The sequence below is a fragment of the Triticum dicoccoides genome, chromosome 5A (assembly GCF_002162155.2).
Source record: "Triticum dicoccoides isolate Atlit2015 ecotype Zavitan chromosome 5A, WEW_v2.0, whole genome shotgun sequence".
Taxonomy (NCBI): Eukaryota; Viridiplantae; Streptophyta; class Magnoliopsida; order Poales; family Poaceae; genus Triticum; species Triticum dicoccoides.
This window is the reverse complement of record NC_041388.1, coordinates 159,383,589-159,406,514: the sequence shown is the minus strand read 5'-3', so window position 1 is coordinate 159,406,514 and position 22,926 is coordinate 159,383,589. Positions and strand designations below refer to the sequence as shown.

Below are 22,926 nucleotides of genomic sequence, written 5' to 3'. Positions count from 1 at the left end.
ATCTGCAAAGACATAAAATTGGGAAAAGGCTAGATTTTTATTTGGTCAAGTAGTCTAATCGCACCCCCTCTAGACATACTTTCGATCCTACACCAACCCAATGCCTTTCATTGGTGATGTGTTGTATTTAGCCAATAAATTCACTACAAATAATATAGCAGGCCTAGTGTAGTTTTCTAGATACAGTAGTGCTCTCATTGCACCAAAGGTCCAAACATCCTTTCATCACCACCCTTAGGTCTTAATGGATTTAATCTCTGTCAAGACATCTGACAGCCATAGTTCTTGATGGATATGATTTATCCATATCGAAGTATTCAAATATCTTATGGATAAATGTGGACTGATGAACAAGTATCCCCGAACGAACATGCTTAAGTTCGAAACCCTAGCAAAGTTTGGTTTCAACCAAATCTTTCATCTCAAATTCTATCTTAAGATGATTTCCTTCTCTCATGCACTTCTTGTGTAGTTCCAATGAAATTCAGATCATCAACATACACATAAATTGTAAAAGTTCTTCTTTAAATTTCTTGATGAATATACACAAGTAATCATCATTGTTTGAGTAATCCTTCTATTAAAGGAACTCATTCAGTCAATTATACCACATCCATGCCAATAAATGACTTTTAGAGCTTTACACAATACATGTTGCGATAAGCTTTCCATTTTGGTATCATCATTCCCTTAGTAACTATCATAGAGATATTTGAATCAAGTGACTCGTACAACTATACAGTCACGCCATCCATTAGCATCTATCAGTTGGATATACAATTCATTATTCACTTTTAGTGATGTCAAATATAGGAACGTTATCAACTCATTACAGAAGAATATGTTTCATCCTAATAAATGATGGATCTCTATGTGAACCCCTGTGCTACAAGCCGCGCTACATATCTAACCACCTCATTGTTATCATTCCTCTCATGAACAAAAACTCATTGTGCTCCCCCGGGGAACACATTCAGAGGATTGGATATTACTGATTAGGTCGATACCCCTCTTCTTAAGATCGACCGCCTCCTCAGTTGTTGCCTTCATTTGGATTAACGAGAGCATTTACGACATTCAGCCATGCATGGATTTAGGTTATCCAAGGTCTTTTGCAATTCTCGATGAGAAATAACTGTTGACATAATGTAGTCTTTCTATTATATGATTCTACCAAATCCATATACATAGTGAAGATTTCATCAATACCTTTTGACTCTGTGATTTCCCACCACAACTGAGTCAAGGTCCTCCAATGTCCCAGCACCACCAAATTTTGTGTGCACACTCACGATGGATCCTAGATGTTGAACATCCTTCGGGTGTCCTCCAACCCTAGGTTGAATGTCAACATGAAGTTGTCCTGCATTTACTATTTGAAGATTCCTCATTCCCCTTGGATGCTTCCGTGACATCTTTCCCTCTTGTATCTAGACCCCCCCTCTTCAGTGGCTGAGTGTGTTGGGGTTCTGGGACCGAGGGTAGCCAAACCCGTTTGCCTACGTCCCAGCGCGTGACTCCACCAACAGCCCGACACGGCCCAGCGTTAAGACTCCACAAGCAAGACCCTCGTGAGGGCCCCCGCCTCGCGAGGCGAACTACATAAAGACCTCGTAAGGAGCGGCCTCCCTAGGCTGCCTCCTAAGGGGCGGACATCTCTAGGCTCACGTCCCACCTCGCAAGGCGCACGATGACATGAGCCATGACGACCAAAGCCAGGAGGGCGCCAGCGGGTGCAGGCAAGGACAGTTTCCTCTTTGGTGATAAGGAGGCAAGGACGTATGTGGGTTACCAAGGAATCCTCCAAAGGTTTCCATTCCAATGCACCAAGACCAATACCATGGGCTTGGCAGGATGGAGCTCATCACCGAGCCCACCATTGCATCACGACCAGAAGCTTTGCACGCGAAGACCACCTTTAGTCAGGACAGGATGTACTCATGCCCCCCTTCAAAATTGGCCACTGTGGTATCCTTTCCCGCCTAAGCCATGAGGGAATAGGACCGAGGCCACTATAAATATAGGTTAGTCTCCATGTAGATGGGAGGTCGGACGAAATTGAATCATCGGAAGGGATCCATCGACCCTTCAAGCCCTCACGAGGCAGCTCATCCCCTGTGCAAGTTCATACTCATCCTCCTCGCGAGGCAATCCATCTCAAAGAAGGAGTAGGGTTCTACACCGCAAGGTGGCCTGAACCTGGGTAAATCTTGTGCCCCTTCCCTTTCCCATCTCACTCGAGCATGACGGAGCAAGGCCTCGATGCAGTGAGTAGTGAGCCGTAGCGTGGCAGAGTCCTTCGCACATGCCCCAGAGTTTGAACCTTTCTTTGGGTCCGTGGAGCCCCGGTTCCGACACAGTGGATCTATGAGTCACATCCACTCCGTCTGGCACATTCACTATGGAAACATTTTACTTGCGACACCCTTATACTAAGTAAATGCAACTGGCAGATTATTTGTGATACCTTACAAATTGATAATCTTCTAAAGCTCCAGTTTAGATTCGTTCATACGTGGACCTAAGGGCTAGATGTCCATTCACATCTCATTCGATTTCTTAACACTCAGTGTGTTTCTTATCTCCCCCTAATGCCCGAAAAATATCCGCATCAAAAGTACGACCAGTGTATGCAGCCATAAACAAGTCTCATTATAGAGACTTTAGGTAGCTTATGATTGACGGAGAATTTTACCTCACATAGATTTCCATTTATCCATGAGGGCCCATATATTTATGCCGCGGTGGTGAAATCTTCATGTATCCAATGCAACTGGTTATCGTAGATGGGAAATACTTGTTGAGTTACATGTACTAACTGCAACGGAGAGACTGTATGACATGTAGTTGGTCGAATTTGTTTTATTTATGCAATAAATCACACTGCACATCACCAAAAGGATGTTGGGAGATTACAATTGTAGGAGTAATCTTGCTATCAACTTATCCTCTTCACAAGCGATTCCACAAGACCATTCATGGTATGTACAGAAAGTACCAAAATACTCCACAACTATGCCTAAATCTAGGCAGTAATCATCAAATGCTTATGAACTAAATTCCACAGCATTATCTATTCCAACGGATTTTATCTTGTGCTCGGGATGATTTGCCATCAAATTAATGATGTGAGCAATCAATTTTGTCAAATCATGGTTCATTATAGAGGTAGGACACACAATGCACCATCTCGTTGATCCATCTGAAAGCACTATGAAATATCTTAATATTCCATATAACGGTTAAATTGGATCATATATCTCTCATCTCCAAGGAAATCCGACAGCACATCCTCTTTTTTGAGATAAGACGACATTGTGACCAACTTCCCAGTCTGTACATATCACATACAAAATCCAATGAATTTGAAAAAATCACACTGTTAAATTGTGTCTTGTGGAACCCAATAATTTTAATACTAGGATGACCAAGGCAACCATTTCAATATCTTAAACTTAACAAGATTCTAGAAAATTATCATGTATTCCCAATACATATCCTATTTAATGTATGGATAGTACAATCCAAATTAGATAAGACGTTTACTCATGATTTCATGCAAATCCCTTTAGCTGATTCATTAATTAGGCTTCCAACCTCACTCACTTTATGAGTTTGAACATAGTAACCATTGTGGATATCCTTAAAACTCAGCAAGATACGAGTAGAATCTATATACATCAATGCTTCCATGATTCTCATGTAGTGCCCATAGGGAGTGGAATTGCAGCTTGACCAGAACCAACAATTACCACATCATGAACAACATTGTCATGACACTTCCAGTACTCTTTTAGGAGTATGGAAATATTTACTCTCCCTTAACACCATGTTAGTAGACCTAGTTTCCACTTAACATGTTTCCTTCTCAATTGAATTATTTCCATAGGTTTCTAAAGAGAAAGAAACCAATTTCAACATATGACCGAACTCATATAGAAACAAGACATACATTATAAACTTCATATGCCAGAGGACATACCACAAGCATCATGTGTGATGACATAGCTATCATATTATGTCGATGGACATAAATTTTTTACAGCACATAATGTGTTTATGGACATAATTACAATGCATCACAAATCTAGGTGACAAAATCTGGTCTCCATATATGTCATTATAAGCTAAGCCCACTATCATGTCATCAACAAGCAGTAGTGGATCTTCCTTTTGTGGAGCTTCGACATGGCTTCCCACATTTCTGAGATACGCCTTGGGAACTTTCAACCATCAGGAAATAATTATTATGTCTAGTGAAGCATACCTCATACTGGTTCCCATGAGCCTTTTTACTCATGCCAACTGATTGCACTTCTAGATCCACAAAATGCTTGAAAGTATCACATTTCCTTTCAATGTTAGTCATACAACCACACCATATCAACCTTCAGAGCTGCTAGCTTTGTCATTCTCGTTGAAATGACTTTTGCCCTTATGAGCTCCAGTCTTATTCTACTTCTCATCACATGTCCATTTTCTATACCGTTGAGGATATTGTTCAACAAAAATGCGCGTAAAACGATTGAAAGTGGAGAGCATTTCCTCGATGGGCCTTGGGTGTGCCTCTGTCCAACCACTACTTCCATGCTTCTCAGAAAAACAACAAAGTCCTGGTTTCTTCTCTCTTCAAACATTCTCATAATCTGATATGTGGTTGATGCATGGTACGGTTGAGGTGGGGAACGCTCTAGCGACTGACCTACCTGACGGGAGGACCGACGTACTCGGGTAGCATCGCCACTGGTGTTGCTGTTGTAGTTCCTCATCTTATACTCGTTCCTAATGTAGAGTACCAAAGATGAGCAACATCCAAAAAGTGGAAAGCAGAGCAACACCAAATAAGAACCAAATCAAGAAGCAAATGGCAACATATTAAACTACAAGGTGGTACAACATTATACGTAGCACACTACGCCCTAAGATGACATGGGGCCGGTGAAAATGTTGATGGAGATGATGATCTATATGATGAATCAAGTGTTGGTGATGACGATGACTTAAATTTCATCATCCTAGAGGGAAGTTTCCTGTGCGGAATCACTCCGTTAGAGAGTAAAAGTGTTTCGCTCTAGTTCTACCTTGCAGATGGTGGCAGAAAGTCTCATGGAATTTCTATGATTTTTTCTAGGTGAGGTGCGATTTTATGGACAAAGGGTGTTGGGAGGCAAGCCACCAAGGGCGCATGAGGCCATATGGCATAGCCTAGCTGCCTAGGGCCCACCAGCCGGAGTTGAATCCGGCGGATCTCGAGTAGGGGGTCCTGAACTGGTGATGTTTGTCTAATGGTAATAGGACAAAGAGGGGACATGATGTTTACCTAGGTTCAGGCTCTCTCGAAGAGGTAAAACCCTATGTCCTGCTTCTGTTGTATTTCATTGTGGATGGGGTACAAAGTACAGGGTGATCTACCTTGAGCTTGTACATTAATGAATCTAACCCTATGGTCTCAACTCCTTGGCTTATATAGGCACCAGGGGTACCTAGGGCTACATGTAGGTCGGTTACATCAAGGGATAAACATGCCAATGATTCAAACGTGTCTTGGATGAGCCAAGTCTTAGGAGAATTCCATGTTGAGTACACCATGGAGCATGAAAAACATGGCCCACTTGTCAGTTGTTTGGGGGTCCTCGGCCCAACCCATGATTGAAGGCCGACGTGATTAGCACTCCCTAATTCAGGACATCGTCACCACCCACGTGGGGTGGCCGCGTGGCGCCCTCATGGGTACCCTCTAGCTAGGGATGGCACCCGCTACGTATGGGTACAAGTAGAGCCACCTCATACCCTTACCCGTCTAACCTGAACTTACCTATCACCCATACCCATACTCATCAGGGGTACAAGTTTTTTCCATACCCATCACCCGACAGGGCATATGGCTACCCGCGTTTACAACACATCGAATTCAACAAAAAAATAGTTGTAAAAAGCAATCTATAATCATAAATTATTAATAGGAACACATTTTAACCAACAATGTACAAAAACATATTATAACAACAACACATTCTCATAAACAAAAAACTTATCTATAAAGCAAAACACAAAATGTTAAACAACACATAATCATAAATAACAACACATAGTCATACACTTTAAGTTCATAAAATCACGATAATTTATATAGATAATTTGATTGCACATTAGAGTTTTTACCTAGCACAATTAGGGTGGGGGGAAAGTTAATACGTTAGGATATTAAAGAAAACCCACTTGTCAACATTTAAATGGGTACATGAGGCTGGGTTATACGATTCCCTACCCGTACCCTCTACCCAATGGGTATGTTATATTCCCATTTAACAATGCCCTATGAAGAAGAAAAAACAGGATTGCCAATAATATTGTCTGTATTATCATATGTATAACAAGACCCAAACTTATGATATACCGCAAGATACCTAAAAACTCTACTAATTTATCATTATGATATAATTAGCAAAATTTGATTTTCAGGAAATCTAACGTGCAGAGTAAAAAGGACGGAGGGAATACTTTACTCTGTGGGCCATCCTATCCGCCCTATTTCCAATCACAAGTTGACAATTATCAATGTGACCACGGGTCGGTGGATCGATCATTTTGTGCGGAAAAGCTGCTCCATGTCCTCGAGGTTCCGGCCCCTGGTCTCCGGCAGGCAGGTGTAGATGAACACGAACGAGGCAGCCGCGACGGCGGCATAAAGGTAGAATGCGCCGGCCATGGTGATGGCCCCGTAGAGCGAGATGAAGGTCATGGTGACGATGCCGCTCATCACGCGGTTCATGGCGGTGCCGAGCCCGGCGCCCTGTCCGCGCAGCCGCAGAGGGAGGATCTCCGAGCTGTACACCCATGCCATAGGCCCGAACCCGACGGAGAAGGTGCAGACGAACGCCACCACAGCGGCCACGGCCACGGCGGCCACCGCCGCGTCGTCCTTGGCGCCGGCGAAAGCAGCGAACACGGAGCCCAGGACCAGCAGGGACGCCGTCATGCCGCCGGTGCTCACCAGTAGCAGAGGGCGCCGGCCGACGCGGTCGGCGAGCGCCATGGCGATCAGGATCGAGCCCGCCTTGGCCACGCCGAAGAGGACGTTGAGGCCCAGGAGGAGGGTGTTAGAAGTGACGCCGGCCATGGCGAGCACGCGCGGGCCGTAGAGCACCACCGAGTCGATGCCCGACGCCTGCTGGAAGAACTGCAGCGCCAGAACTGTGGCCAGCACGCGCCTGACGCCGGCCTTGGTCGCCACCTCATTCCACGTGCCGCCACCGCCGTTGCTCCCGCCGGCGCCGTTGCTGCCGGCGTTGACAACCTCCTCGATCTCCAGCAGACGCTGCTCGGCCTCGGCGAGCGTGTCCGACGTCCTGTCGAGCACGGCTTTCGCCTCGTCCAGCCGGCCCTTCATCGCCAGCCACCGCGGCGACTCCGGCATGGTGAGCACGCCAGCCGCCAGAAACACGGTGGGCACAACCCCGGCCGCGAACATCAGCCGCCACGCCAGGTGCGCTGGCAACGCCGAGAAGGCGAAGTTGGAAACGTAGCTCAGCATCACCCCGGTGTTGATAAAAATCTTTACAAAAGAAAGGAACACGATTGTGAGACAACTCTTCTGAAGCATCATTACGAGTTGCGACCAGGAAGGGGAAACTCTGCAGCGCTTACCTCGGGAAGGGAGCTGAGAAGGCCGCGGGAGGAGGCCGGCGCGATCTCGGCAGCGTAGATCGGCGCGATTACGAGCGCGTAACCGACGCCGATTCCAGCGATGAAGCGCCCCACCATGAGCGCCGTGTACCCACCGGCGAGCGTCATGATAAGCGGGCCAACGAGGAAGAAGCCGTTGGTGAGCACAATGGTGAGGCGGCGGCCGAGGCGGTCGGAGGTCCAGCCAGCGAGCAGCGCGCCGACGAGCGAGTAGATGTTGATGGCACCGGAGAGCAGCTCAATCTGCGTGTCGCTCACCCCAAGGTCTTCCGCCATGAAGATCTGCGCCCCGCTCATCACCGCCACGTCTACATGCGCATTATTATCAGCGTATGCTCCCGGTCGGAAGTAATTGCAACTGTGCAAGTGTACTCACTGTAGCCCATGAGGACGGAGGTCATGGAGGCGAGCACGGCACAGAAGAAGGGGAACCTGTTGCGGGGCGGCGGCGACGACGCGGCGCCATCGGGCTTCGAGGCGGCCAGCAGCGGAGCCTCGGAGTCCTGCCCGTGCTGCTGCTCCATGGCTATAGCTACTTGCCCGTCCTGGTTTTTCGGGGTGTCTGCCACGGAAATTTCAGTTTACTAGTCATGTAGGAATATTGATGACTGGATCTATCGACGGGCAAGTCAAGTGGCCTGAGAGTGACAGGATGTGTGCTTGTCTGGCTGGCCTTGGCTTCTTGCCACCAACCACATGCTCAATGAGAGAAATTGTGGACGGCTGTACTTTCTCGCTGCAGCGATAATTATCGCCTTATTACATCAATCAGTAGCATAACTCAACATATGGTTATACCAAGATTCCACGTCATCTATTATCAACTTAATAATCCACCTTATGCTCGCCATAGTTTTTTTTTTGCGAATACGCAAAAGTGCCTATCATTTCATTGATAGGTAGGGAGAGTACAGGGGGTGGTGGTTGTGCGTGCTCGAAGAGGAGCCGCAGAGCCTTTTTTGGGTGGGATGCTTAGCCCAACGATCTTAAAAGTAATAGATTTAGTCCGCGAGCACCAGCTCGATCCCAGGTCCTAGCCTCGTCCTGAATAGCTGCAAGCAGCCTCGAGGCGGAGGGGGAGTCGCCGTTGAACACACAACGGTTGCGGTGTTTCCAGATGCACCAAGCTGTGAGCGTAGCTAACGTGGCTAGGCCCTTGCGAAGGCCGGGAGGGGATCCGACGATGGTCGCCGTGCACCAGGGTAGGAAGTCTTCGTCTCCGGTCGGAGGGGGAGGCAGCGCGCACCCAAGCGAGTACATCGTGCCATATTTGCCAAGAGAAAGGGCAACCGATGATGATGTGTTGCATGGTCTCCATTGCCTGGTCACAAAGGACGCAGCGGTCGTTGTGTGGTAGCCCGCGCCGAGCGAGCCTGTCGGCGGTCCAGCAACGGTCGATGTCGGCGAGCCATGTGAAGATCTTGATTCATGGGAGGGCCCAACATTTCCACGTCAACTGCCAGAATGGGGCCGCAGTGGAGCCAGCGTATAGGGCCAGGTAGCAAACTTGGCCGAATACTTGGCATTCGCGGTCCATCTTCACATCAGACGGTCGGGTAGGCTGGAGAGGTCGATAGGCCGTAGTGTTCTCCACAGGTGCACGTAGTCGGCGATCCAGCTGTGGTTGTGGAGCGCCTCCGCCACAGTGCGCTTCCACAGGTGTCGTGGCACGAGGGAGAGGAGGGAAGGGGCGACGTCGGAGACAGCCTGGCCATTGATCCAGTGGTCCATCCAGAATCGACAAGTCCGGCCATCGCCGACGTCCCAGGAAGTGGAGGCCCTGAAGATAGCGGAGATGTCGAGGTCGCTTGGGAGATGAAGATGCGCCCAAGGTCTTGTGCGGTCCGTGCGTTGAAGCCACAGCCAGCGCACGCGCAGCGCAATGCCTTGGCGGTGGAGGTCCTGGATCCCTAGGCCGCCAAGCTCAAGAGGGCGACAGACGCGTTGCCAATTGACGGGGCCATGCCCACTCCGGGTGTCCTTTCTGCCGTGCCATAGAAACTCCCAAATGGTGCGGTTGATCTGCTAGAGCACCGGAGGGCAGAGGGCAATGGAGACCATGATATGAGATGGGACCGCGCATAGCACGTGACGGACTAGGGCAAGGCGCTCACCACGGGAGAGGAGAGTGGCACGCCATGTTGATAGCTTCTTGGACAACCTCTCGATGATGGGTTGCAGGGATGACCCCGACGGCTTCTGCACGGAGAGAGGGATGCCGAGGTAGATGATGGGGAAGCCAACCACAGCATAAGAAAGCTCGCTCTCGATGCAAGCGATCTCGTCATCACCACACTGAATGGGCGTGGCCGAGCACTTCGAGAAGTTAGTGCGAAGCCCGGACGCCATCCCGAAGACGCGCAGCAGCTCCTGGATGACTCGTAGGTCACGGGCGGAGGGGTGACAGAACACGACGACGTCGTTGGCGTAGAGGGATATACTCGAAGCAGCATGTCGGGCAGTGAGTCGCTGTAGGAGTCCAGACCAATGGGCATGCACCAGCAGCGACTTGAGGGCATCGATGGCCATCGTGAACAGCATCGGGGAGATGGGATCTCCCTGTCACAGGCCGCAGGCGAGGGCGATCGGAGTGGCGGGGGACCCGTTGATGAGGACTCGCGTGCTGGAGGTGGATAGGAGGATGGAAATCCACTCAATCCAACGTCCGCCGAAGCCCAGGTGGCATAGGACGTCGATGAGGAAGGGCCAGGAGACCGTGACAAAAGCGCGCACGATGTCGAGCTTGAGGAGCACCCTGGGTGCCCGCAAGTTGTGCAGCTAGCGAGCGGTCTATTGGACAAGCATGAAGTTGTCGTGCACACAGAGGCCGGCGATGAATGCGCTTTGGTTAGCGGACACGAGCTGTCTCAGGCGAGGAGTGAGTCGGAGCGAGAGGACTTTGGCGATGAGCTTGGCAATTAGGTGGATCAAGCTGATGGGTCGGTAGTCCGAGAGGGCAGAGGCATCTTGTTTTTTCGGCAGCAGGGTGACGAGGGACTCGTTGAGACGCTGCAGGCTGCGCCCGTTTATGGAGTAGAATTTGTCGAACACCTCATAGATGTCGGCCTTGATTGTGTCCCAGCAGGCAGCGAGGAATTCCATGGTGAAGCCATCGGGGCCCGGAGCTTTGCCACGGGGGAGCGCCCGCACTGCTCTGAGGATTTCATCTTCTGTGGATGGGTGCTCACGATCGGCCAGATCAAAGGACCGGTCGTCGATCTGGTCGAGGTCAATGGAGAATTCCCGAGGTGAGCATGATCCAAAGAGGGAGGACAAGTGGTGGAACGCAGCTTCTGCTATGCCTTGCTCGTCGTGGACAGTAGAGTTATCTACCCACAGAGAGAAGATGCGGTTTTTGCGCCGCCTGTGGGTCACGTGGATCTTCAGAAATGCAGTGTTGGTTTCGCCCTGCTTGAGCCAGCTGAACCTGACCCGCTCGCGGGCAATGGACCTCTCTAGTGAGGCCAGCCCCAGATACGCGCGTTTGAGATTTCTACGCAGCCAGGTTTCCGAGGGGGGGAGTGGACGGAAATCTTGCGTCGCATCCAGCCGAGCGGTGAGCTCGCGCGTGATCAAGAGCTGAAGTGAACACATGGCCGATGGAACGTGCACCCCAGCTCTGGAGGTGGCGCGCAGTATGCTTGAGGCGGAGGTAAACATGCCGGAAGGGGTCGGGATCGTGGATGCCGGCCCAGCCATCCGCCACCGTCTCCTGGAAGCCATTGAGTTTGATCCAAAATCGCTCGAAGTGGAAACGTTTGGGGCCTGCTTGGAGCGGGGAACAGTCCAGGAACAACGGGCAGTGATCAGAGACCGTCGTCGCAAGGCACCGAAGGTGAGCGTGAGGTTGCGAGGTGTCCCAGTCGGAGGTGCAGAGGAATATGTCGTTGCGCACAAGGGTTGGAGAGTCTCGTTCATTGGACCAAGTGTAGCGGCGGCCATGCATGTAAACGTCCCGAAGGTCCATGTCCGTGATGATGCCGCGGAAGCGGCTCGAGGTGCCCCTATTAATGCGCCCATTGCTCTTATCTTCGATAGAGGAAACAAGGTTGAAATCCCTGCCAAGCAACCAAGGGTCGGCACATGACTCCCTAGTCTCCTGTAGATCCTGGAGGAATAGGATCTTCTCGTCATCCTCTTGCGGGCCGTACACACTGGAGATCCACCACGGGTGCGCACCGGTGGTGGTAGAGACAAGGGCAGTGATGTGGTGCTGCCCAATGTAGGGGCTAGAGATGGAGATGTCGTTGTTGTTCCAAGCGAGTAGAATTCTGCCACGGGTGCCCGTAGCCGGCAGGGAGAAAAAGTCGGCGAAGCCGGGGCCAAGGGTCTCAATGACGAGCGGCAAGGAGACCGAATCAAGCTTGGTCTCTTGGAGACACATGATAGTGGGAGAAACCGAAACAATAACGGAGCCCACAGCGTTGCGTTTGGCCCTGCAGTTGAGACCGCGGACGTTCCAAAAAACAACCTTAAGATTACAATCCATAAGGAGGAAAGGGGTCCGTGGGTGGCGGAGGAGTGGAGCTAGTACACGGCCGTGTCGTGTGCCGCTGTGGGGGTGTTGCTAGCCAAGCTGCTGGCGGGAATGTGCCAGCCGTAGTAGTCCGCAAAGGCCTGAACAACGTCCTCCGCAAGGGGCTGCTCGAAGAGCTTGCTGTAGTGCTCCATGGCAGCAGAAGATATAGGCTCGCGATCGCGGACAAGGCCGAGCCGGAGTAGGAGCACTCTCTTGGCCTTTGCCTCGGAGTCTAGTCCATGGTCATTCTTAGCGATCTGATGACTCCTTCTCGGGCTAAAGTTGGGCGGGAGCTCTTTCCTCTTCCTCTTGGGGCCAAGGGTGGGGAGAATTGGTGCGTCACGGCTTTGGATCCCAAGAATAAAATCTTGCAGAGTGCAGTCCTCGGAGGTAGCTGGAGCGGTGCCTGCATGGTCCAGTAAGGCCGGGGCGAGCAGGGCTTGGACACCTGGCAGGAAGAGGGGGTCGCAACAGAGAGCTGGCTGGGAGAGGGCGTCCATGCAGCAGATCCTAAGGCTTCCGCTCACACGATGGCCCCGTTTTCCTCCCTGGCGCCGAATCGGGGAGAGGGGGAATCAAGCTCTCTTGATCCGTTGGCTGCCTGTTGGTCGGGGAGGCATGGCCCAGCCCAGCATCGGGATCTACAGGCGGCGAATAAGGGAGAGGGGGAATCACGCTCTCCTGATCCGCTAACCGCCCGTTGGTAGGGGATGCCAGGCCTAGATCAGCATTTGCCTTGTCTTGGAGCGAGGGTGGGGTCAAGGAAGCCTCGCGAGTTGTGCAGCCAGGGGAGGGAGATCCATCCAAATCTTGGTGGGGCCAGAATGTCAGCAGTAGCGGCGTGGGGGTGGGTCGCGCGGGCACAGCCGGGGCGGGAGATCGGGTCGCACAGCCCGAGTTGCGGTCAAGGCGGCTTTTAGCTGAACGGAGGCGGCTTTTTGCATAGGCGCGGGGGGGAGGGGAGGGGGGACGTCAGCATGCAGCGGGTGGACTCCAAGGATCACGTGCCAGTCTAATAGGGGAGGCGGGGGCGGCACCGACGACGAGAACGCTGACCGGCGACGGAGTTGGCAGGGCCAGAGTGACGGCGTGCATCACCAGAGCTTCTGGACCGACGCGGGAAGTCGTAGTGTCTCAGTCAGGCAGCGGGGCACTGCGGCGACCGGGGCGCATTGAAGGGGTTGTCGTCGTTCGAAGGGGGCGGTGGCGGCGGCGCCAGAGCAGGCAGGCGGAAGTCGGTGTAGCGCGTCACGTGGATGGTCACTGGATAACGCGGGACCTGATACGTCTCCAACGTATCTATAATTTTTGATTGCTCCATGCTATATTATCTACTGTTTTGGACTATATTGGGATTTATTTTCCACTTCTATATTATTTTTGGGACTAACCTATTAACCGGAGGCCCAGCCCAGAATTGCTGTTTTTTTTGCCTATTTCAGTGTTTCTAAGAAACAGAATATCAAACGGATTCCAAACGGAATAAAATCTTCGGGAACGTGATTTTCTCACCGAACGTGATCCAGGAGACTTGGACCCTGCTCCAAGGAACAAAAGAGGCGGTCACGAGGGTGGGGGGTGCCCCCCTAGGGCGCGCCCCCCTGCCTCGTGGGCCCCTCGTTGCTCCTCCAGCGTACTTCTTCCTCCTATATATACACACGTACCCCCAAACGATTAGAACAGGAGCCAAAAACCTCATTCCACCGCCGCAACTTTCTGTATCCACGAGATCCCATCTTGGGGCCTGTTCCGGAGCTCTGAGGGAAGAGGGCCGTCATCACGGAGGGCTTCTACATCATCATAGCCTCTCTGATGAAGTGTGAGTAGTTTACCTCAGACCGTCGGGTCCATAGTTAGTAGCTGGATGTCTTCTTCTCTCTCTTTGAATCTCAATACAAAGTTCTCCCCCTCTCTCGTGGAGATCTATTTGATGTAATCTTCTTTTTGCGGTGTGTTTGTTGAGACCGATGAATTGTGGGTTTATGATCAAGTCTATCTATGAATAATATTTGAATCTTCTCTGAATTCATTTATGCATGATTGGTTATCTTTGCAAGTCTCTTCGAATTATCCATTTGGTTTGGCCAACTAGATTGGTAGTTGTTGCCATGGGAGAAGTGCTTAGCTTTGGGTTCGATCTTGCGGTGTCCTTACCCAATGACAGAAGGGGCAGCAAGGCACGTATTCTATCGTTGCCATCGAGGATAACAAGATGGGGTTTATTTCATATTGCATGAATTTATCTCTCTACATCATGTCATCTTGCTTAAGGCGTTACTCTGTTTTTAACTTAATACTCTAGATGCATGCTGGATAGCGGTCGATGAGTGGAGTAATAGTAGTAGATGCAGAATCGTTTCGGTCTACTTGTCACGGACGTGATGCCTATATACATGATCATGCCTAGATATTCTCATAATTATGCTCAATTCTATCAATTGCTCAACAGTAATTTGTTCACCCACCGTAGAATACTTATGCTCTTGAGAGAGGCCACTAGTGAAACCTATGGCCCCCGGGTCTATTCTCATCATATCAATCTCCATCACTTTAATATTGTTTTGCTATTTACTTTTCTTTTACTTTTTACTTTGCATCTTTATACCAAAAATACCAAAAATATTCTATGTATCAGATCTCACTCTCGTAAGTGACCGTGAAGGGCTTGACAACCCCTAATCCGTTGGTTGCGAGTAGCTATCATTTTGTGCAGGTATGAGGGACTTGAGCATGGCCTCCTACTGGATTGATACCTTGGTTCTCAAAAACTGAGGGAAATACTTACTCTACTCTGCTGCATCATCCCTTCCTCTTCGGGGAAAACCAACTAAAGCTCAAGACGTAGCAAGAAGGATTTCTGGCGCCGTTGCCGGGCAGTCTGCGCAAAAGTCAATATACCAAGTACCCATCACAATCCCTATCGCTCGCATTACATTATTTGCCATTTGCCTCTCGTTTTCCTCTCCCCCCAATTCACCCTTGCTGTTTTATTCGCCCTCTCTCTCTCTCTATCCTCCCTCTCTATTTGCCTCTTTTGCCCGTTTGCTCTTGTTTGCTCGTGTGTTAGATTGCTTGTTTGTCGCGATGGCTCAAGATACTACTAAATTGTGTGACTTCACCAATACCAATAATAATGATTTCCTTAGCATTCTGATTGCTCCTCTTACCGATGCTGAATCTTGTGAAATTAATACTGCTTTGTTGAATCTTGTTATGAAATATCAATTCGCCGGCCTTCCTAGTGAAGATGCCGCTACTCATCTGAATAGCTTCGTTGATTTATGTGATATGCAAAAGAAAAAAGATGTCAATAATGATGTCGTTAAATTGAAGCTATTTCCTTTTTCGCTTAGAGATCGTGCTAAAGCTTGGTTTTTGTCTTTGCCTAAGAATAGTATTGATTCATGGAACAAGTGCAAAGATGCTTTTATCTTTAAGTATTTTCCTCCCGCTAAGATCATCTCTCTTAGAAACGATATTATGAACTTTAAACAACTTGATATGAACATGTTGCACAAGCTTGGGAGAGAATGAAATTAATGATACGTAATTGCCCTACTCATGGTTTGAATTTGTGGATGATTATACAGAATTTTTATGCCGGGTTGAATTTTGCTTCTAGAAATCTTTTAGATTCGGCCGCGGGAGGTACTTTTATGGAAATCACTTTAGGATATGCTACTAAACTCCTAGATAATATTATGGTTAATTATTCTCAATGGCACACTGAAAGATCATCTAATAAAAAAGTGCATGCAATAGAAGAAATTAATGTGTTGAGTGGAAAGATGGATGAACTTATGAAATTATTTGCTACTAAGAGTGTTTCTTCTGATCTTAATGATATGCCTTTGTCTACTTTGATTGAGAATAACAATGAATCTATGGATGTGAATTTTATTGGTAGGAATAATTTTGGTAACAACGCTTATAGAGGGAATTTTAATCCTAGGCCATATCCTAGTAATCCTTCTAATAATTATGGGAATTTCTACAACAACTCTTATGGAAATTATAATAAGGTGCCCTCTGATTTTGAATCTAATATTAAAGAATTTTATTTCTTCGCAAAAGAATTTTAATGCTACGATTGAAGAAAAATTGCTTAAGATTGATGATTTGGCTAGGAACGTTGATAGAATTGCTCTTAATGTTGATGCTTTAAAACTTAGATCTATTCCACCTAAGCATGATATCAATGAGTCTTTAAAAGCCATGAGAATTTCAATTGATGAGTGTAAAGAAAGAACCGCTAGGATGCGTGCTTCCAAAGATGCCTTTATTAAAGCGTGTTCTTCCAATTCCTATGAAAATAATGATGAAGATCTAAAATTTATTGATGTGTCTCCAATTAAATCTTTGTTTTACAATATGAATCTTGATGAAACTGAATATGATCTTCCTTTACCTAGAAGGCGTTCTAAAAATTCGGAGTATTTAGATCTTAATGATGAAATTGATGAAAGTGGGATTGAAAGAAATAAAAATTTAGATGTTGCTAAACCCACTATATTGGATTTCAAGGAATTTAATTATGAAAGTTGCTCTTTAATTGATTGTATTTCCTTGTTAGAATCCGTGCTAAATTCTCCACATGCTTATAGTCGAAATAAAGCCTTCACCGAACATATTATTGATGTCTTGATGCAATCTTATGAAGAAAAACTTGAGTTGAAAGTTTCTATCCCTAGAAAACTCTATGATGAGTGGGAACCAACTACTAAAATTAAAATTAAAGATCATGAGTTTTATTCTTTGTGTGATTTGGGTGCTAGTGTCTCTACTATTCCCAAGATTTTGTGTGATTTGCTAGATTTCCGTATTTTTGATGATTGCTCTCTAAACTTGCATCTTGAGGATTCCACTATTAAGAAACCTATGGGAAGAATTAATGATGTTCTTATTGTTGCAAATAGGAATTATGTGCCCGTAGATTTCATTGTTCTTGATATAGATTGCAATCCTTCTTGCCCTATTATTCTTGTTAGACCTTTCCTTAGAACGGTTGGTGCGATTATTGATATGAAGGAGAATATTAGATTTCAATTTCCATTAAAAATGGCATGGAACACTTTCCAAGAAAGAAAATAAAATTACCATATGAAACTATCATGAGAGCCACTTATGGATTGCCTACAAAAGATGGCAATACCTAGATCTATTCTTGCTTGTTATGCCTAGCTAGGGGCGTTAACCAATAGCGCTTGTTGGGAGGCAACCCAATTTTATTTTTATTCCTTGATTTTTTTCTCCTGTTTAGTAATAAATAAATTATCTAGCCTCTGTTTTTGTTGTGTTTTTTGTGTTTAATTAGTGTTTGTGCCAAGTAGAACCGCTGGGAAGACTTGGGGAAAGTCTTGTTGAACTTGCTGTAAAAAACAGAAACTTTAGCGCTGACGAGAACTGCTGTTATTTTTATTTGAAGAGTGATATTTAGTTAATTATTTTTTAAGATGATTAATAGATAAATTCCTCACGTCCAGAAATTTATTTTAGAATTTTTGGGGTTCCAGATCTTGCGCTAGCTACAGATTACTACAGATTGTTCTGTTTTTGACAGATTCTGTTTTTCGTGTGTTGTTTGCTTATTTTGATGAATCTATGACTAGTAAAATAGTTTATAATCCATAGAGAAGTTGGAATACAGTAGTTTTAACACCAATATAAATAAAAAATGAGTTCATTACAGTACCTCGAAGTGGTCTTTTGTTTTCTTTCGCTAACGGAGCTCACGAGTTTTCTATTTTGAGTTTTGTGTTGTGAAGTTTTCAAGTTTTGGGTAAGAATTTGATGGATTATGGAATAAGGAGTGGCAAGAGCCTAAGCTTGGGGATACCCATGGCACCCCCAAGATAATCCAAGGACACCAAAAATTCAAAGCTTGGGGATGCCCCGGAAGACATCCCCTCTTTCGTCCACTTCCATCAGTAACTTTACTTGGAGCTATATTTTTATTCACCAACATGATATGTGTTTTGCTTGGAGCGTCTTGTATTATTTGTGTATTTGTTTGTTAGTATGCCACAATCATCCTTTCTGTACACACCTTTTGAGAGAGCCATACATGAATTAAAATTTAATAGAATACTCTATGTGCTTCACTTATATCTTTTGAGCTAAGTAGTTTTGCTCTATGTGCTTCACTTATATCTTTTGAGCGTTATAATTTTGCTCTATATGCTTCACTTATATCTTTTGAGCTAAGTAATTTTGCTCTATGTGCTTCACTTAGATCTTTTAGAGCACGGTGGTGGATTTGTTTTAAAGAAACTATTGATCTCTCATGCTTCACTTAAATTATTTTGAGAGTCTCTTAATAGCATGGTAATTTGCTTAATAATAATATGCTTGGTATTCAAGATTTGTGAAACTTTCTTTTGAGTGTGTTGAATACTAAGAAAAGATTGAAGCATGATAATAGTTTTGAGATATGGAGGTGATAATATTAAAGTCATGCTAGTTGAGTAGTTGTGAATTTAAAGAATACTTGTGTTGAAGTTTGTGATTCCCGTAGCATGCACGTATGGTGAACCGTTATGTGGTGAAGTCAGAGCATGATTTATTTATTGATTGTCTTCCTTATGAGTGGCGGTCGGGGATGAGCGATGGTCTTTTCCTACCAATCTATCCCCCTAGGAGCATGCGCGTAGTACTTTGCTTTGATAACTTCTAGATTTTTGCAATAAGTATATGAGTTCTTTATGACTAATGTTGAGTCCATGGATCATACGCACTCTCACCCTTCCACCTTTGCTAGCCTCTCTAATACCGCGCAACTTTCGCCCGTATCATACACCTACCATATACCTTCCTCAAAACAGCCACCATACCTACCTATTATGGCATTTCCATAGCCATTCCGAGATATATTGCCATGCAACTTTCCATCATCTAGTTCATCATGACACATCCATCATTGTCATATTGCTTAGTATGATCATGTAGTTGACATAGTATTTTTGGCAAAGCCACCATTCATAATTTTCATACTTGTCACTCTTGATTCATTGCATATCCCGGTACACCGCCGGAGGCATTCATATAGAGTCATATTTTGTTCTAAGTATCGAGTTGTAATTTTTGAGTTGTAAGAAAAATAAAAGTGTGATGATCATCATTATTAGAACATTGTCCCAGTGAGGAAAGAATGATGGAGACTATGATTCCCCCACAAGTCGGGATGAGACTCCGGACAAAAAAAAGATTCCAAAGAAGCCCAAATAAAAAAGAGAAAGGCCATAAAAAATATATAAAAAAATGAGAGAGAAAAGAGAGAAGGGACAATGTTACTATCCTTTTACCACACTTGTGCTTCAAAGTAGCACCATGATCTTCATAGTAGAGAGTCTCTCATGTTATCACTTTCATATACTAGTGGGAATCTTTCATTATAGAACTTGGCTTGTATATTCCAATGATGGGCTTCCTCAAATTGCCCTAGGTCTTCATGAGCAAGCAAGTTGGATGCACACCCACTTAGTTTCTTTTTGAGCTTTCATATACTTATAGCTCTAGTGCATCTGTTGCATGGCAATCCCTACTCACTCACATTGACATCTATTGATGGGCATCTCCATAGCCCGTTGATACGCCTAATTGATGTGAGACTATCTTCTTCTTTTGTATTCTCCACAACCACCATTCTATTCCACCCATAGTGCTATATCCATGGCTCATGCTCATGTATTGCGTGAAGATTAAAAAAGTTTTGCAAAAGTTAGAGTATGAAACAATTGCTTGGCTTGTCATCGGGGTTGTGCATGATCTAAATACTTTGTGTGGGGAAGATGGAGCATAGCCAGACTATATGATTTTGTAGGGATAACTTTCTTTGGCCATGTTATTTTGAGAGGACATAATTGCTTTGTTAGTATGCTTGAAGTATTATTATTTTTTATGTCAATATAAACCTTTGTCTTGAATCTTTCTAATCTGAATATTCATACCACAATTAAGAAGATTTGCATTGAAATTATGCCAAGTAGCACTCCACATCAAAAATTCTCTTTTTATCATTTACCTACTCGAGGACGAGCAGGAATTAAGCTTGGGGATGCCTGATACGTCTCCAACGTATCTATAATTTTTGTTTGCTCCATGCTATATTATCTACTGTTTTTGACTATATTGAGCTTTATTTTCCACTTTTATATTATTTTTGGGACTAACCTATTAACCAGAGGCCCAGCCCAGAATTGTTGTTTTTTGCCTATTTCAGTGTTTCGAAGAAACGGAATATCAAACGGAGTCCAAACGGAATAAAATCTTCGGGAACGTGATTTTCTCACCGAACGTGATCGAGGAGACTTGGACCCTGCTCCAAGGAACAAAAGAGGCGGTCACGAGGGTGGGGGGCGCGCCCCCCTAGGGCGCGCCCTCCTGCCTCGTGGGCCCCTCGTTGCTCCTCCGGCGTACTTCTTCCTCCTATATATACACATGTACCCCCAAACGATCAGAACAGGAGCCAAAAACCTAATTCCACCGCCGCAACTTTCTGTATCCACGAGATCCCATCTTGGGGCCTGTTCCGGAGCTCCGCCGGAAGAGGGCCGTCATCACGGAGGGCTTCTACATCATCATAGCCTCTCCGATGAAGTGTGAGTAGTTTACCTCAGACCTTCGGGTCCATAGTTAGTAGCTGGATGGCTTCTTCTCTTTTTGAATCTCAATACAAAGTTCTCCCCCTCTCTCGTGGAGATCTATTCGATGTAATCTTCTTTTTGCGGTGTGTTTGTTGAGACCGATGAATTGTGGGTTTACGATCAAGTCTATCTATGAATAATATTTGAATCTTCTCTGAATTCTTTTATGCATGATTGGTTATCTTTGCAAGTCTCTTCGAATTATCCGTTTGGTTTGGCCAACTAGATTGGTAGTTCTTGCCATGGGAGAAGTGCTTAGCTTTGGGCTCGTTCTTGCGGTGTCCTTACCCAGTGACAGAAGGGGTAGCAAGGCACATATTGTATCGTTGCCATCGAGGATAACAAGATGGGGTTTATTTCATATTGCATGAATTTATCTCTCTACATCATGTCATCTTGCTTAAGGTGTTACTCTGTTTTTAACTTAATACTCTTGATGCATGCTGGATAGCGGTCGATGAGTGGAGTAATGCATAATCGTTTCGGTCTACTTGTCACGGACGTGATGCCTATATACATGATCATGCCTAGATATTCTCATAATTATGCTTAATTCTATCAATTGCTCAACAATAATTTGTCCACCCACCGTAGAATACTTATGCTCTTGAGAGAAGCCACTAGTGAAACCTATGGTGCCCGGGTCTATTCTCATCATATCAATCTCCATCACTTTAATATTGTTTTTCTATTTACTTTGGTTTTACTTTTTACTTTGCATCTTTATACCAAAAATATTCTATCTATCAGATCTCACTCTCCTAAGTGACCGTGAAGGGCTTGACAACCCCTAGTCGCGTTGGTTGCGAGTAGCTATCATTTTGTGCAGGTACGAGGGACTTGAGCGTGGCCTCCTACTGGATTGATACCTTGGTTCTCAAAAACTGAGGGAAATACTTACGCTACTCTGCTGCATCATCCCTTCCTCTTCGGGGAAAACCAATGCAAGCTCAAGACGTAGCAGGACCCCCAACGCAAAGCGCTCGGCGACGTCGTGGTTGGCACCAGGGAGCACCGCATCTCGCTCCGGGAGGTAGAGATCAGAAGTCCGAGGAATCATGTCGGGGTCGGGAGTCCACGCCGAGAGGCGGAAAACGGACATGTCGGCGCCGCTGCTGGTCTCGGGGGCGAGCTCATCAACCTCGCAGAACGGCGCGAGCAGAGTCACCACAGACGAACGGTGCCACCCGTGCTCCGGGATGCCGAAGATCTCCAAGTCGACCTTGAACCGGAGAGTGACCTCCTCAGCGCCGGCGAGGCGGCACCACGGATGCATGAGGAGACGGAACCGCGGCACGCGGGTGACTCCCGCAGCCACCCGGGCACGATCCTCCATGTTCCTGAACCGAATTAAGAACTGCGCCGGGCCGCGACGGTGGACCGAAAACTCGTCTGCGGGGATGTCGAAGCGCCCGTTGACCAGCCCCGTGACATCAGGGTAGGAGACGCTAGTACGGTGACCGCCGGCCGTGGCCACCAGAGCGCGTTGGAGTGCAGTCTCGGCGACGTTGATCTCGTCGGAGTGAGGGAGGAAGCACATCGCTAAGGCGGGACGGAGGGAGGGGTGGCCAGACATGATAGTGGGAGTGCCCGAGGAGGAGGAGGTTGCCGCAGCGGAGGACAACAATGAGGGTCGCGGGGACGGCGCCGCGAACAAGGGCGAGGAAGACACCCGCGAGGGCGGAGCCGCGCCCGAGGACGTCGACGAGGGGCGTGGGGAGGGGCCCGGCGACGTGGATGGTGAGGCCTGCCCGGAGGACACGGGGAGACCAGAACCGTTGGAGCTGGACGCTGGGGAGAGTGGCGCGGCACATGGTCGCTTGGCCGGACGGAGGGAGGCACGGGGCACGGTGCAAGCGCATGCCTTGTGACCGAAAAACCTGCACCGCCGGCAGTGGATGTCCTTGTGGCAGTCCACGAGCGGGTGGCCAGGGGAGAGGCAGCGAGGACACCCGCCACTGGCCGCGGCCGGGGAGCGAGAACCCGGGGGCGCCTCGGGGCGGCGCGGACGGGGGCGAGGCTGTCGCGGGCGCTTCCGGCGGTGGTCCCGAGCCATCTGCCATGGCTCCTCCGACGGCG

General features: G+C 47.3%; 1 protein-coding gene across 1 annotated transcript; it reads right to left on the bottom strand.

The window, feature by feature from the left end:
- Positions 1-6,106: 6,106 nt before the first annotated feature.
- Positions 6,107-8,277, bottom strand: LOC119300626 (polyol transporter 5-like). Its single transcript, XM_037577527.1, has 3 exons — positions 8,063-8,277; positions 7,648-7,994; positions 6,107-7,555 (listed from the first exon to the last, which is right to left on the bottom strand). The coding sequence occupies exons 1-3, from the start codon at positions 8,208-8,210 to the stop codon at positions 6,584-6,586; spliced, it is 1,467 nt and encodes a 488-aa protein (XP_037433424.1). The 5' UTR covers positions 8,211-8,277; the 3' UTR covers positions 6,107-6,583.
- Between the last annotated feature and the right edge of the window lie 14,649 nt (positions 8,278-22,926).